Source organism: Cebus imitator, unplaced genomic scaffold, assembly GCF_001604975.1.
Source record: "Cebus imitator isolate Cc_AM_T3 unplaced genomic scaffold, Cebus_imitator-1.0 Scaffold38, whole genome shotgun sequence".
In the NCBI taxonomy this organism is placed as follows: Eukaryota; Metazoa; Chordata; class Mammalia; order Primates; family Cebidae; genus Cebus; species Cebus imitator.
Window position 1 is genome coordinate 8,053,316 of NW_016107353.1, and position 17,291 is coordinate 8,070,606.

General features: G+C 43.8%; 1 protein-coding gene across 9 annotated transcripts in view; it reads left to right on the forward strand.

Annotated features, from left to right (window-relative positions):
- The window catches only part of HHAT (hedgehog acyltransferase), a 354,783-nt gene that overhangs the window by 249,282 nt on the left and 88,210 nt on the right, over window positions 1-17,291 (forward strand). For all 9 annotated transcript variants that reach the window (XR_005199664.1, XR_005199669.1, XR_005199665.1 and 6 more), the window contains one exon: window positions 16,040-16,241. Coding sequence is in view for 1 of the 9 variants with exons in the window: in XM_017525581.2 (XP_017381070.1) it covers window positions 16,040-16,241 (202 nt within the window). In the remaining 8 variants the exon portion in view is untranslated. The remainder of the gene's footprint in view (window positions 1-16,039; window positions 16,242-17,291) is intronic.

Below are 17,291 nucleotides of genomic sequence, written 5' to 3' on the forward strand. Positions count from 1 at the left end.
ATGAGCATCAGAAATGGGTCTCAGTCTTGTGAGGCCGAGTCCCCAACCTGTGTGACCTGACCCCATCTCTGGGTAGATAGTATCAGAATTAAATTGAGTTAGAGGGCACCCAGCTTGTGTCACTGCAGAACTGATTGCTTGTTTGGTATGTGGGCGAAAACCCACACACACGTGTCAGAAGTGTGTTGGAAGAATACGGCAGCAGAATCTGAGTTTATGTTTTCCACTCATTTAGAAGGCTCATTTCATTTCTTTATAATGTACCCACATGTCTTTTTGTAGTCTACCTCTGGATTTTCCATAGTCATGTACAATTACATTTTTTGATTTGTCAACTGTTAGGATTCTTTTCCGTGATTCAGGAAGGCAGTGATAATCTTTTTCCTCTGACACTGACTTTGCAAGAGCTTGTCGGTGATACTAGGGATACATTAGGATTGATGTCAACTAGCCAGTAAAGACAACGTTCGAGCCCTCTCCTGCTTTATGTGTTCTCTTCATTAGCTTAGATGTGGCCTTCCCTGTGAACCTGTCCCTGGGAGCCACCCCTCAGAATCAACCCCTTCTTCCCCCACCACCTGCTAGTTATCTGTAGCTCCAGGCTGCATTTACTTCATTCTGCTTTGATTTGCTTTTTTAACTGTACCTTTAGATGTTTAACATACCTCTCGACAGTCTGCCCCTGTGAAGCACAGATGCTTCAGTCCCTCTTTTTATTATCCCTATGCCTAGCCTGTAGTTGGTACTTAGCATATTTTTTATAGGCACGTTCCTTTCACAAACACAAATACACACAAAAATGATTGGGGAGCCAAGAGTGGCTTGGTTTGATTCTAGCGGACAGTCACTATACAGTTTACGTGATACCAGGTCATATAGGTGCAACCCGGAGCCAGTGTTAGAGTTTATGTGCTTTGTTCTTAGAAACTTGTACCCTGAAAGGGAGACATTTTACCTTAGCACTGTGAGAAGGGAGTAATTATCTCCAGCCCACATTCTGCTCTGGAAGTACACCCCTTGGAAGTATTTGAACTCATCCAGAGCCGTGGGAGTGGGCTCGGTCCTTTGCCAAGTTCCATGCCCTGCTCAGACCATGATCCTGGGAAGTGTCTTACTCCCAAGGGGCTTTGGATGAGGGTCCTCCAGAGAGCTGTGCAGCCCTGAAAGGCTCAGCAGAGACCCTGATGCAAGCTTCCTTCAAGAGTGGTGTTGGGCATGACTCTGTGCAGTGTGGCTCCTGGGAACTAGGGGCTCCCAGAGGATGCGGGAGATGCTGGAGAGAACACGAAGGACTGTGCAACTGTGCCAGAGGCAGCTGTGTGCCCAGGGCTGGTGCGGCTGAGGATGATGGCGAGCCACAGACCCACCCCCCAGCAGTGCATGTGGAGGGGAGCAGAAGGATAGGCAGCAGGCTAAAAAGACCTTCGCACTGATGAGAGTTTGGGGTCACCCTTGGCATACATTCTAATATACAGACTTCCATTCTCCCAGCAGGCTCCTCACTGCGGAGCTAGAACGGTGTGATTTGAAGCGACTGAGCTGCAGGAGAGGTCACTTAAAGCAGTACTGTTGAGTCTTAAGGCTATGCAGCAGGAAAGTGGTGCTAACCGGATAGGCTGGAATATTGGCCCCGCAGGTGAACTCTGAAGAGTAGCTTGGTTGCCCCCATCAGTCCAGCCCATTCTAGCATCCCTCTGGATGGTGCTTGGCCCTTGGTACTATAAGAGGGGTAAGGGTTAAAACCCACAGCTTCACCTTAACCCCCGTGCTTTGCAGCCTGAGCAGTCAGCCTTCTCTCCCGGCCTTCTCATTTATGTAAATGGGGAATTCTCTTGAAGGAGACTTCCCAATCTCCTAGCCTCAGCCATGGAATTGAAAAACGGTCTGCTTCTTGACCTCTGAAAATAAACTGTCTGATCTATGCTACCTAAGGCAAAGATAGTGAGTTCTGGGTCAGCTATTTCCTGCCCTCCACCTTGCCTTTGGGCATGAACCAAATAGACAGCAGCTCCTCCCTGTCTTTCTCTTTTTTGTCAGAAAAAGCTAATGGTGTTGGAGACCCAGATCTGCTGATTTGGTAACTGGCCATTAGGTTCAAGTCAACACATGCAGCCTGGGTAAAGGCTCCACAGGCGTACGAGCGCTTGGAGGGCATCTCTTTGTTCTTTGGCCTCCATGAAATGGCTTTCCTTGGCAGCTGCCCTTTGCCTGCAGTTTCTCCTGTCATAGTCTTAGAAGGCAGGCCCATGGTGTGGGCGGGAAGAGCTTGGAACAGCACATCTTTCATTTGGACCCAGCTGCTTCTCTGTATCCCCACACTCGGGACCTGGCTTCTCTCTGCAGCAACATTAGCCGCCTGGACTGGGGAGTGACTGATTACTCTCATCTTCTCTGCCTGCCTTTCTCAGGGGTAAGGTAAAGTCAAGCTCAGTACTCTCCGACCCATAAAACTTCTTTTCTCATCTTGACCTCACTTGAGAGGGAGCCTTGCAAGCAAGTGAAATGCCATCAATACGGGCACTTCTTTCTCCAGCCCTTGGGAAGTGGCTGTTTCCTAGCCTGGGTCACCACGTTAATATCCACATCTACAGCTGACATCTTTGGATTTCTTATGACTTTATTGCATGAACAGAAGCGTTTTTAATCTACGGAAGACTCTGCCGTTTGTGACACGTTTAATGTCATCCTTAGACTGACTCTGTGTAAAATGCCAGCTCTTAAAATATTAATCTCTAATGTGCACTCAAGAGTTTACTCAATTACCATGGGATTTTTCAGATAAGCAGAAGCATCCCTGCAGCCCTGACTGCATTAAGAGAAAACTGCTTACCGGGCCGTTGTTTCCTGAGCATGGGGTGATGTTCTTGCTTTGTTTCTGTAAATGTTATACTGGCACGGCTCTGTTGGCTACTGCAGACTTATTGTCATTCATATCCATGCTCAAGGATTATCAGTTTTCTCTTCCAGTGCCAAACTTTAAAAGGTGCCATCTCTGATAGGGATCGTGAATCATAATTACGGTAAATGAGAGGCAGTTGAAACAGTTCTGTCAAAGCTGATTTGTCAGAGTGCGGATTTCAGTCCGGAGAGGGAACAGCCTCCTCATTACCACCAGAAGTCATCCACTTTATTTTCTGAAAATCACATCAGTTTCAAAGACTTATTTTCCTTCTTCCTGAAGACAGTGTTGAGTGTCTGTGTTTTGGGAGTGGTGCCCATATAATACCTGCTGGCATTTTCTTCCACTTTTATCTCTTTCTGGGCATTGAAACCCATCTGTGCCACCTTAGATGAGTATTTTCAATTCCAATGTGTCTTTAAGAAAGCCCAGGATACAATAGAAATGTGCTATTAGAAAATAATTTACCTGTGTCAAGATTCATCTCAGGCTTCCTACAAGTAACCCCTTTGGTTGAGCTTTGTGGCTTGTGCCTATAATCCCAGCAACTGTGGAGGCCAAGGTGGGAGGATCTCTTGAGGCCAGGAATTTGAGACCAGCTGGGGCAACATAGTGAAATCTAGTCTCTAAAATATAAAAAAAAATCTTAGCCAGGCATGGTGGTGTATACTGGCAGTCCCAGCTACTCAGAAGGCTGGGGTGGGAGGATCCCTGGAGCCCAGGAGTTTGAGGCTGCAGTGAGCCATGATTGCACTACTAATTCTAGCCTGGGCAACAGAGTGAGACCAACCACCCCCCCACCCCCACTCAAACAAATCCTCCCCCGTGCATTTTGCATTTCCCTATGCATTTTAATTTTGACTAAAAGATGAGAGTTAACTTCATGGCAGCAGAGGGGTGGGGAAAATGGGGAACTCAGAAGTATAAGCTAATATTTCAGGAGCTCTGTGTCCTGAAAGCCAACTACGGAAGACAGATCCCCTCTGCTTTGATAGAAATCAGTAGCAAACGGCACACTGTTGTCATGTAAGTCTTCAAGAGCATTTATGCTTATGTCCCAAATGTTCTGAGACCTTCATAAACCTTGGCAGAGGCCTCCTTACCTGGTTCTCTCGTAGCCCTTCAGCTGTTCCCAGTTGTAAATCAAAAACCAGGAAAGTGACTGCCCCCTGAAATCTGTGACCCTGACTTACTCATCCCTACAGCCACCCTACTCTATTCTCTAAGGTGCTTTCTAAGGATCCTGATCCCACACCACTCCTTTTGTGACCCGTGATCATGTTGGAAGTGAAGTGACATGCCTTGCCAAGGGAGAGGTATCGTCAGGAAAGTTAACCCAAGTAATCCAGCAAAGGATAACTCTTGTTGGCCTCCTGGACCCCATCCCCTCGCAGATAACAAATACCGATGAGCACAAACATGGTTTTATTTGAGGCTTTTAAAGTTAAGGTCACATAAGTAAATATCACAACTTGAGTGCTTTAATTTTAAAAAACATTTCACCCAGGGGTTTTGCTTTCTGGTTAAATCTGCCTTTTCTTTCAGTAGTTCTGGCAGCTTCCTTGGGGAAGCTGGTGTTGGCCTGTGTGCGCACCCCCGCCCCATCCGTCCCTGCCAGCCATCCTTTTTGCTCAGAGTATCTCCTGTTGGTTATCCGTGATTTAGTCTGACTTTGTAAATATTCCCTCCAAACCTCACAGCACTTTAGAGGAGAACACAGCGGCGGCAGACATAAACAATGATATTTACTTATGAAGCCACAGTTTCTAGCTGGAGCTAGAAACTGTAATCATCTTTTGTTTACAGAGAGTGACAGTCAAAGAAAAAAAAGAGGCGAGAGAAATGAATGGGGGAAATAAAAAGGTTGAAGGAAAGAACAGGAGACAAAGGAAGTTGACCAGATTTATTGAGTGCTCCCCTGAATTCGGCGTCTAAATTAGACTCTGGTGGAGTAGGAAGGAAAATGTTATAATTCTGTGTTGCAGATACTGATGTGTAACGTGAGGAATCCTGCATGTTCTCAAACCTGGTGAGGTAGCACAGAAGTACTAAAGAGCAGCACATCAGCAAGTTGAAAGAAATCATCTAGGTTGAGATGAATGTATGAATCTTAAAGTGGTAAAGAATCAAAGGGTGAGATTGGCTGGGGAAATTTTCCTAGAAGTGAATGTGAAACCCATTTTGAAAGATCAAATGATGGAAAAGACTGGCCACGGGCCTCCGGTGGTTGAGGGATGGGATGGCATGATTACAAGGCCCACGCTTGGGCAGGAATGAAGTTAATGACTGGGGTGGAGAATCTATTTTGGAGACTGATAAGATGAAAATTAGTGGCATAAGAGGCAGTTGGAGAATGACTTTGAAGAAGCCAAGCTGATGGGTTTAATTTAGGCCATAATACAATGGGAATCCACTGTAAGTGGGAACCCTCCTGAAGGTAGGGACTTGCCCACCCTTAATAAACTAGATGCTTCCTGACAACAAAGAACTTGCCTCTTCTATTCCTTTATGTTACACCTCTCAGCTGCTGACTTTTGTTTCGGCTGACTAACCAACCGACCAGACTTTGTGTGTGCAACACTGCGTTGCCTTGAAAACCTGGAATATGCATCTACCAAGGCCGCGGGCCCTGCCTCTGGGGCTGTCTCCAGCGTGGCTGCCACAAAATCCTTACAGCATAAACCCAGAAGAGGAATGAAATGCTTTGAGAATCAGTTAGGCATTTCTTTATTGCACTTGTTCTCAGAGCACTTTCTTCTAGAGACTCCAAGGCATTGTACCAGCACAGTAACCTTTAAGTTGCACACGTTTATTTTATAGTGAACATTTTCCTAACAGCCGTGATAAATGAGTTTGAAGAGTAGGATCAGCAGAGGAGGCATTGACTAGGATGTGAGTGAGAGGCAGGGATGGAAAGGAAACATCCAGGAGAAACCAGCAGTTCACATGCTGAATAGAGGAAGCGTACGCCCAGGATGGTGGTAATTTTGATGTCTGGATTTGGGACCTGCTGATAGAGCAAAGGTTGGGAAATGCCTAAGGGGCAAGGGAGGGTGGACTCTCTCCCCGACCCCTTCTCCTCCTGACTCTGCAGTGGGAGAAGTCATGCAGCCCTTCATCATTTGGACATCCTCATTTGCCCCTTTACTTCTGCCTTTTCATACCCACCCCCACCTTTTCCTCTGGCCTAGGGAAGCTTATAAATGCTTTTAGCATCCTCTTGGGAGAAAGGTGGGAAGACAGGCAGGCAGCCAGAAAATGTTGGTGGTTATTAAACTGAGTCTTCAAGGACCTTTTTATTAGCAATTAGACTCTGCTCTGCAGCACTAAAGAGTATAAATTCCCACTCTGTCTCCTTTGCTCAAACCTCCAAAGAATCTGTTTTATATGGTATTTATTTATAACCCAGAATAGGCCTAGGCCTGGGAGCCCTGGGGATGCTAGGCTTCAATGTGCTGGAAAGCAAACGAAGAGGGTTAGAAACCCCAGGGAGGGAACCAGTGCATACCCCTTTCTGGTGTACACCTCCCCAGGCTGTGTCAGGTCCCTGTTTGTTGCTGGGAGCTAGTTTTAATGCATGAGATTTTTTAAAGTGCCTTTGGTGCTTTGCTTTGCTTGTTTGTTTCACAGTCTCTGGTGTGAAGATTGTAATACCAATACCACAAAGACATGTGTCATCACGACTTTGACCTTCCAGGACATTAGGTCTCTTAAACTGGTAGAATGAGTAAACCTGTGTAAGGAATGACTTTAGGCAGTTACTGCAGTGACTCATTAGAAGAAAGTGACTTGGTCAGGTGACCTTTCTACTTGGCAGATAAAGGGGGAAGCTAAGGGGAAGGATGACAGTTATTTGATGGCAAAATGTTGGTGATAGACAAAATTGTGGCAGGTACTGCCTTACCCCAACACACCCACATACCCTCTGTAGGCATCTCCACAGCCAGTGTTAGGTATATGGAAAACAGCTGGCTGTCATCCAGATTAAACATAATCAACAGGTATATGTGGGTGTTGAATCCTTGGCTTTGACCCCTTAGCACTAGTGACTTGGACCTCACGTGACATTTTTTAGGACTAAGGGTTTTTAAGTGAAGAACGTACATCCCTGAGCAAGCCCGCCAGTGTTCTTGGTGTCTTCAAATGCTGATGAAAGATATAGGAATGCTACTCATTATGATAATAGCTTTTAAAATCCCCAGCTTGATTAGAGTGTAATTGATATACAAAATGTGTACATTTGATGAGTTTGGACATGTGCAAGCACCCATGAAACCATCACCATGATCAAAGTAATAAGCGTATCCATCACCTCCAAAAGTTTCCTTGTACTCCTTTGGGTTTTGTGTGTGTTTGTGTGTTAGGAATACTTAACATGCATCTTTTGAGATAATCGTGGTTTTTGTCATTGGTTCTGTTTATGTGGTGGATTATGTTTATTAATTTGCATATGTTGAACCAGCCTTACATCCCAGGGATGACGCTGACTTGATCATGGTGGATAAGCTTTTTGATGTGCTGCTGAATTTGGTGTACCACTATCTTATTGAGGATTTTCACATCTGTATTCTTCAGGGATATTGGCCTAAGCCATTCATACTCTTTAGGCCTCTCTTTCTGTGAGAAAGATAGAGCTTTTGTGAAGCCAGAATTTGGGTTTTGAACTATGAAGGTGAGGTTGAATCTTTCTCTAAGATGGAAGCTCCAAGCTTGGGTTCATCATCGCAGTACTTCAACCCACTGAACTACCAGCTTTATGGAGCAAAAAGAAAGATTATTATTTTTTAAAATATTGGCATCTGATTACGTTAACCTAGAAGTTTAATTGTAGGCTAAATATAGCTTGACTTTAATTTCTGTTTTATAAATTTCACAATGTTCTGTTGCCAAAAAGGGCATAGAATTTTTAATAGGTAATTTTCAGAATTGCATATGAAGCTTACATACAGCATCTTTTAGTAAAGGAGCTGAGAATTAGCCCAGCTCAAAATATTTTCTCTGCTTTGAAAATAGACTCCTCTTAGCCTTCTGGAGATGACAGTCTGTGGTTGCCCATTAACCACCTGCTGGTTATTACTTATTAAAATGCTGTTATGATCTCTACTGGACAGAAAGATATTAAAAGCAAAGTATACTCCTTTTTGTGTGCACCTTCCTTTGAAAAGTTTTTATTTAAAAAAAACAAGATACATGTGCAGAACGTGTGGGTTTGTTACATAAGTATCCGTGTGCCGTGGTGGTTTGCTATACCTATTGACCTGTCCTCTGAGTTCCTTCCCCCTACCCCCCAACAGGTCCTGGTGTGTGTTGTTCCCCTCTTTGTGCCCATGTGTTCTCATTGTTCACTTCTCATTTATGAGTGAGAACGCGGTATTTGGTTTTCTGTTCCTGTGTTTGTTTGCTGAGGATGATGATTTCCAACTTCATCTATGTCCCTGCAAAGGACATGATCTCATTCCTTTATATGGCTGCATAGTATTCCACACATTTTCTTTATTCCATCTGTCATTGATGGGCATTTGGGTTGGTTCCATATCTTTGCTATTGTGAATAGTGCTGCAGAAAACGTGTGTGCATGTGTCTTTATAGTAGAATGATTTATATTCCTTTGGGTATATACTTAGTAATGGGATTGCCTGGTCAGGTGACATTTCTGGTTCTAGATACCTGAGGAATTGCCATATGGTCTTCCACAATGGTTGAACTAATTTACATTTCCACCAACAGTGTGAAAGCCTTGCAATTTGTCATAGCCTCCCCAGCATCTGTTGTTTCCTGACTTTTTGATAATCGCCATTCTGACTGGCATGAGATGGTATCTCGTTGTGGTTTTGATTTGCATTTCTCTGATGCTAAATAGTATTGAGCTTTTTTTTCCACATGTTTGTTGTCTTCTTTTGAGAAGTGTCTGTGCATATCCTTTGCCTGCTTTTTGGTGGGGTTACTTGTTTTTTTTCTTGTAAATTGTTTAAGTTCCTTGTAAATTCTGGATATTAGACCTTTGTCAGACAGGTAGATTGTGAGAACTTTTTATAAGCAGATGTGTAGCTTCCTTTGTGAGGACTACCTAGACAATGGAGATTTTACTGGAGGGTCATGATTGGCCATGAAAAAGATCACTAAAATGTGGGGCAAGCCCAAATCCAGAGCCAGGGTTGAGTCAGGGGGAGCTGCTGCCCATGAGAGCTGGGCTCAGGACAGCACAGCCAGCTCTGTAGAGAAACCTGAGCAGGGGCTGGTCTCAGAGCCCAGGTGAAGACAAGGTGAGGTCATCTCACCACCAATGTAACATGGACAAAAGTCTTGCCTTTCCTAGCCACTAAAGGCTCTGTTCTTTAAAGGACTAATTATTTTGCTTTGGGTAGTAAATCTCTTAGGGTTGGAGTAGTTAGGTGACACATACTTTTGACTTTAATAGGGTTATTAGGATTACAAAGTATGGAGAAACTTCAGCTCCTTCAATAGTCTGTATTCTTTGGGTGTCTTCTGAAGTCTCCACGTACCTGGTACAGGACCTTATAGTCCATCATCCCTTGATTCCTGTTGCTTTTAATGGGTTCATGACAATGGTGACAATTTGTAACAAGTTTAAAAGCTATTAGAGGCTACGAGCAGTAAATGGAAGTTGTAATGTTATATATATTTAAGTACTGTTGACTAATAACTGTGTGGCACATGCATACGCATACACACATGCATGCACATCACATATCTAGTGCTGTCTGAATGAATCTTGCAATTTAGTTAAAATGACACCCATCATAGATACATTTTGGTAAACCACTGTTCAATCAGTGGTACAGACAGTACACACAGTAGGTTCCTGGGTTAAATTGCAAGTTGAAAAATTCAAAAGAGACTTCCTGGAGGAGGTGGAAAATCAAATGGATTTTGTAGACCGAGTAGGAGTTGGAAAATCAGGGAGGATGGAGGAGTGTCTTCTAGATGTGAAAATGGTATGGCCAAAGGCACAGAGGTATCAGTCCTCCTTTATTCACGATTTTAGGATTTGTCAGGACAGCTAAGTGGGGAGAAGGAAAATAGGGTGGAAAGTTAAGGTGGAGCTGGAGTAGGATGTCAGCAACTGGCATCCCAGCCCGGCCGAGCACTAGGTAAGTGATGACAGGGAACCAGCAAGCCCACCTGGGCTCAGTGCAGGGAACAGTGAAAGCCATGTCTGTCGGTGTCTGGTGCTTCATCTTTATGCCTTGTTGGAGTCTGGGGTTAGTCTGTCACAGAGTTAAGTGATAATGTAGCAAGCTAGGGAGCTATTGCATAGGTCCTTGGAAAAAGGAAGTGTTGTGATTTAAAGATTAATGCGTTTCCCTCATGGATTCTCTGTCCATGTGGGAAACGCATTAATATACGTTTAATAAGGTGTATATTAATATTAATATTAATATACACCTTATCACCGCTGTCTCCCGCTGTAAGGTGTATATTTGTGGTGTTTTTCATAGTGAGTGTGAGGGAGCTAGATACTTTCTTCTCCCTTTATGTACACCTACTCAGCATCACCCTCACTACCAACTTTTTTTTTTTTGAGTTGGAGTTTTGCTCTTGTTGCCCAGGCTGGAGTGCACTGGTATGATCTTGGCTCACCGCAATCTCCCCCTTCCGGGTTCAAGCAGTTCCCCTGCCTCAGCCTCCCAAGTAGATGGGATTACAGGCATGTGCCACCACACCCAGGTAATTTTGTATTTTTAGTAGAGATGGGTTTTCTCCATGTTGATCAGGCTGGTCGCGAATTCCTGACCTCAGGTGATCAGCCTGCCTTGGCCTCCCAAAGTGCTGGGATTACAGGCGTGAGTGACCAAGCCTGGCCATGCCACCAACATTTTATGTTCCACTTCTGACATAAGCAGACCTCTGCAGGATGTCAGGGAGTTAAGATAGCGAGTGTATTATCTCTGCTTGTGGGACTGAGGGTAACTACTTAGTCTGTTCAAAAGAGGAAGTTATACCTCTCGTTTTCTGACACTGAACAGTGGCTAAGAGAGTTCATTGGCTCAAATCCCTTTGTAAATTGTAAGCAGTATTCTCTTGAGCTAGAATTCTTTCCTAGAAGGACATTTTTCAGTTAATAAAACACCAGTGGATATTTCTGTGGAGACTGCTTTGGAGATTTGGTTAAACGAGAAACATCACCAAAAGCACCTAGGCCTGAGGGTGTTGGAACCACAATATTCTAGGTGCAGATTTCATCTCTTCTGTGTAAAATAGGCCTAATGGTTATTTCCTTGCAGCGTTGTTTTAATGATTAGAAATAGTATGCATAAAGCACTTGGTGCATGGGCACTCAGTAAAGGGTAGACGTCATCAATACAGTCTGCATTTTATATAGATTCTTCCTCCTGAGTTGGGGGTTTGCTACAGTGCATTGATTTGGTGAGATGCTTTTAAATTAAGAAGGTGAGTGCAGCATTTTCCATAAGCAGTGACCACACGAAGCCGGCCAAACAGAGGCAGGCTTCTTGAAGGCTGAACCTGACATAGTCACTGACGAGAAGCAATCTTTTTAGTTTTGCTTTCTGAGAAGGTGGTGTTGATTGCTTTCTTCCATTGGGAAATCAATTTACTGTGCAGTGAGTCTTAGTAAGCGGTTTCATACTACTGCTTTTCTAAAAAAAAGAGACATGTTTCTGTTTTTATTAATCGTGGAACTGACAGAAGACGATAGAATTTGTAAAAGAAAATAACCTGTTTGCTCTCCTTTTTACCACACGTACTGCCTTCTAGAAATTAAGAATAAAGAAGAGATTTTTGTCTTCCAGTCTGGAAGCTCTACCTTCTCTGGCTTGAAACAAGCAGCCTCATGTCCTTGGAGACCTGCCATATATGAATTTCTAGAATAGAAGGAATTTTCAGATATTTTTGTCGGCTGTCATTTTGAAGGCAAAGTAACAGAGCCATGGTTCCAGGAGATGCCCAAAATAGCTGGGCATGTAATTTTGGGGCTAGATGCTTCCTCATCACAAGCTTGAAAACATGTCCTTCTTGGAGTTAAATCCAAGATCAAGTACCACTGGTGTGGAGAATGAGAGGTTTTTATGCTGTGCTTTTCTGACATATACGGTGCAGCTCACTTTTTTGAGACAGAGTCTTGCTCTTTCACCCAGGCTGGAGGGCCATGGTGCAATCTAGGCTCCCTGCGACCTCCGCCTCCCAGGTTAAAGCAATTCTCCTGGCTCACCCTCCCAGGTAGCTGAGACTGTCAGTGTGCACCACCATGCCTGGCTAATTGATGTATTTTTAGTAGAGACAGGGTTTCACCATGTTGTCCAGGCTGGTCTTGAACTCCTGATCTCAAGTGACCGCCCCCACCCCCAGCACTGGCCTCCCAAAGTGTTGGAATTACAGGTGTGAGCCACCGTCCCCAGCTGCAGCTCACTTTTATATAGTGAGATGCGATTTAAAAAAAAAAAACAAAAACTCAACATGAAGCAGGTTGGATGAAGACAGCATTTGATAATCTGTTTTGTAAAACAGCCATCTGCACAGTTTCCTTAAAGAGAAGTTGTTCTTCGTCCTTTTGCAATAGGTTTGATCACCCTATTTTATTTTTACATACAGCACTGATGATGTAAAGTTAAGGGCACCTCATGATAAGCCAGCAGTTACCTCCATGTAGGTAGGAGACAGCGAATGGTGGCCTTTTTTTTTTTTTCTTTCATATGCTGTTCCTGTCTATCTCAATGCCTTTTTTCTTTTTTTGCTGGCCTTTTTTTTTTTTTTTTTGCCTCTGCTGAGTATTCTACACCAATGACCAAGAAGCCTCTGAGGGGCAGCAGAACACTGGATAAGACCACTAGGCTCTGGGCTGTCCGGCTTTTCTAACTTGTCATCCAGCCCCTCGTTTGTGTCCTTGCTGCAGTGCCCAACCTCTCCTCTTTACCTAGCAGAACTCATCCTCTCGTCCTTGCCGGAGTAAGAGCCTTCGCCCTTAAGCCTCTTTTACCCCACACCCTTCTCCCCTGCACTCTCAAACCTTCCTGGTGTACTTTGTACCATGGCACATAGCTTACCGGTGGGACCTGTTTGCTGTTGTTTCACAAGCAGGTATGCCCATCCTTACAGCAGGAACAAAGTCATGTCTCTGTTTCCCATAATGCCAGGAATTCTCTGAAGTCCTAAAGACATGCTCAACAGGCAGATCCCTTAATCTGTGTAAGTGCTTGATGCCAATTCGCTGATATGATCGTGAAGATGGTCCTGTTTTGGCACAAATGAAAGTACTGGCTTGGCTTTGCTTATTTCTCAAACTGCTGCATTCTCACATGCCTTCCAGCTTAATGGTTCCTGATTGGGGTGAAATATAGAGGACTTTAAAAATTAGCCCAGGGATGTAATGGAAGTAGTAAGTTGGAGGTACAGATGCATATTTGGATCTTGGTCCTTCTCCTTCCTAGCTGTGTACCTTGGGCAAATAAACTCAGCCTTGGTTTTGTCACCCATAAAATGGGATTATCTAAGGTGGTCAGATAATTTATTATCTAAACTAGAAACTGGAACATATTTGAGAGTGGAGGATGTTAAAGAAAAACCAGAGCTAGGTAGTAGTTGAAGCAGGAAAAATTTTATTCAGGAACTATTGTAATAGGGGAAAGAGACCTCAGTATAGAACTGTGCTCAATTTTTTTTTTTTTTTTTTGAGAAGGGGTCTTGCTCTATAGCCCAGGCTGAGTGCAGTGGCGTGTTCTTAGCTCACTGCAACCTCCACCTCCTCCTCCCAGGTTCAAGCGATTCTCCTGCCTCAGCCTCCAGAGTAGCTGGGACTACAGGCATGCACCACCATGCCCAGCTGATTTTTGTATTTTGGGTTGTGACAGGGTTTCAGTGTTAACCAGGCTCTTGTCGAACTCCTGACCTCAGATGATCCACCTGTGTCTCAGCCTCTCAGAGTGCTGGGATTACAGGCGTAAGCCACCACGACCGACCAGAACTGGGCTTAATTCTGAATACAGCATCGACAAGGGGGATATAGCCAAGGAGCAAGGTGGGGGTCATTGAGTGGAATATTATTTAGAGGAAACATTGGAAAATGGGGAGATGCTGGCTAAACAGACCTAACAGGGTTCCTCCTGAAGGCAGCCAGGGCGATCAGACACCAAGAGTAGGTGCTGAAGAATTTGACCAGATAATGGAGCATAATCAGATATTGCAAGTAGGGGGTTCATTCTAAACTGACTTAGCATCATTCTTGCTACAATAAAGATGGACACCAAGATCGAGGCCTAGAATGCTGAGAGGAGCTTGACTAAAGTTTAGTCAAGGAGAGAGTCTTCGTTAAGTGGCACATTTTTAAATAATTTACAGTCATATAGTCTTTCAAAAGATTTCTTTATTGCCTGATAAGCTGTTTTTATTTTTACCTTGCCTACCTATAAAATTGTTCTATTAAGCCAGGTATGGTGACTCATGACTGTAATCTTTGTGTTTTGGGAGGCTGAGGCAGGAGGATCACTGAGACTAGGAGTTCAAAACTAGCCTGGGCAAATTTTTCATCTCTACAAAAAAAGTTTTAAATTAGCTAGGTGTCATTGTGCATTCCTGTAGTCCCAGCTACTTGGGAGGCTGAAGTGGGAGGATTGTCTGAGTTTAGGAGTTTGAGGTCGTGGTAAGCTATCATCGCACTACTGCACTCCTGCCTTGGGAACATTTGGAGATGCTGTCTCTAAAAGTAAAATAGTTCTATCGAAAAACATTTTGACTAGAACAATTTCCTCTCAAAAAACAATTTTATTTCCTCCTCAAAAATAGGTTTGATCTCCTCCCCCAAGTTAAAATAATATATAAACAGATGCTAAATTGTTTAAGATGCTGGGGCAGTAGGTATAAACCATATGTATGGTGCTTAAAAGAATCAAAGTGGTACATGTAAAGTGTCATGTTGTACTTGGAACATATTGTGTATTCAAAAAAGGATTTTTTACTTTTCCCTCCTGGAGGAAGGTTGGACAAAGAAACACCAACCAGCAATAAACAAAGGCCTATGGGCTTTTTTAAAAGGCTGTCGTAAGAACGGTGTGCTCCTAGCTCTCCAGGTCCTAAGAGCTCAAGGTGTGAGTTTTGTCCAACTGAAGCAGGAAAATATCTATTGAAGAACATAGTCCTGTCTCCATGGGCTCAGGCAGTTGTCTCAGCAATGGAGAACATACCCAGGGGGACAGCTATGCATTTTGTCCAGTAGTTTGGCTGCCCTGTGAGCACAGAGCCCTTTTCTTTACTATGCATTCACGACTGCTTCTGGGCAACCCTGCTTAGAAAGTTGGAAACCAGCTCTGGCACCCATCTGCAGCACCCAGCTCCTGCGTGTTTAGGATCATGGTCTTAGCAATTGTGTTTAAAGAATGGGTTTACCATAAATTTAATAATCTGATCTGTCAAATCCACACCTGCTGTATTACTCCATTTCATACCATTATGAAGAAATACCCAAGACTGGGTAATTTATGAAGAAAAAACAGTTTAATGGACTCACAGTTCCACATGGCTGGGGAAGCCTCACAATCACAGCAGAAGGCAAAGGAGGAGCAAAGGCATGTCTTACATGGTGGCAGGCTAGAGAGCTTGTGCAGGGGAACTGCCTGTTATACAACCATCAGATCTCATGAGACTTACCCAGTATCATGAGAACAGCATAGGAAAATCCTGCCCCCATGACTCAGTTACCTCCCACTGGGTCCCTCCCTTGACATGTGGGGATTATGGGAGCTACAGTTCAAGATGAGATTTGGATGGGGACACAACCAAACTGTATCACCTGCCTTGAAGGTTGCTGGCCCCATGTGGTCAGAAGCTTAACTGCCATTCTGTGTTTGGGTTTCCAGGGTTGGGCACATCCCTTTCAGAAACTCTAAATTCATGACTTCTGGCCCTGCCTCTTGTAAGTGCTATTTTGTTCTGGTAATGAGAACCCTTGAGCCTGTGTGTTCATTTAACCTAACGCCCTGCAGAGGTGAGGCTTGGGTTTTTGCCAGTTCCTTGAGGGATGGAGAATCCAAGGAATCTGGCCTCCTGGAAGTGAGGGCAGATCTGCATATGTGAACAGCAGTGTACAACAGGGGAGTAAAGCCAGGGAGCAGGCAGAGTTGCAGGGCAGCCCTATTCATGGCTCCTAACAGCCTCTTCTTTCTCTAGGTATGTGTACATTCCAGTAGGTGGGTCCCAGCATGGCCTGCTGGGGACGCTGTTTTCCACGGCGATGACATTTGCATTTGTGAGCTACTGGCATGGCGGCTACGACTACCTCTGGTGCTGGGCAGTGCTCAACTGGCTGGGAGTCACTGTGGAGAACGGAGTCCGGAGGCTCGTGGAGACTCCCTGCATCCAGGACAGTCTGGTGAGCAGGACCCTTGCTCCTGTCTTACGGGACAGCTGAGCTAGGCAGATCAGGTTTGGGAGGGATGAGGCCTTCAGATTCCCCATCCCCGCCCCCACCCCCACCCCCAGCATGGGCCCTTCCTGCTAGGTTGCTTCAAAGTCCGTATGCCTAGAGGCAGGACAGCTGGAAAAGAAGCTTCTGTGGTGCATATATATGTATGTATGTGTATATTATATATATGTTATAACTATAAAAAATGTATTATATAAAAATTAGAAGATTTAAAGAAGAAAAAAGGAAAACTTCTCTTTAACAGAAACCATGTTAAGATCCATTTTTCTAAGTTTTTTGTGTATGTACACATAGACATATGTATGTAACATTAAAACAATTGCTATTATAGAGATAAGATTGTATCGGGATCACCTTTTTAAGTCACTGAGTCCATACCTAGCCATCCTTTTTAAGGGCTGCATAGAATTCCATTACATGGATATGCCATAATTTATTTTAGTCTCCTATTATTAGTAATCATATTATTCTAAAGTTTTTTTGCAACTAACAACTTAGTTGATAGTTGTATTAAGATGAGTATCATAACCAAGATGAATTCTCGTAAGCGAAATTTCCAGGTTCAAGGTTTTTCTCATCTTAAAGGTTTATTATACATATTGCTTATTAACTCTTAACTGCCCTGTAGACAAAAGTAAACTAGTTTATATTTCTAGCAGTGGTACGTAAGAATGCCCTTGCTAATACTGAGTATAACTGGTATTTTAAATCCTTGGTAGTTACTGTATATAGTAATACAAAAACAGTTAAGGATTTAAGAAATAGTTCAACTTTACAGGAAAATGATTTGGAAAATCAGTTAAGCATTTCTCTTTACACATGTCATTTGAGTGATTTTAAACTATGGGCATAGCTTTATCTTGCAAATATGGTATAAGATATATTAGAAACTTGGCCGGGCGCGGTGGCTCAAGCCTGTAATCCCAGCACTTTGGGAGGCCGAGGCGGGTGGATCACGAGGTCAAGAGATCGAGACCATCCTGGTCAACATGGTGA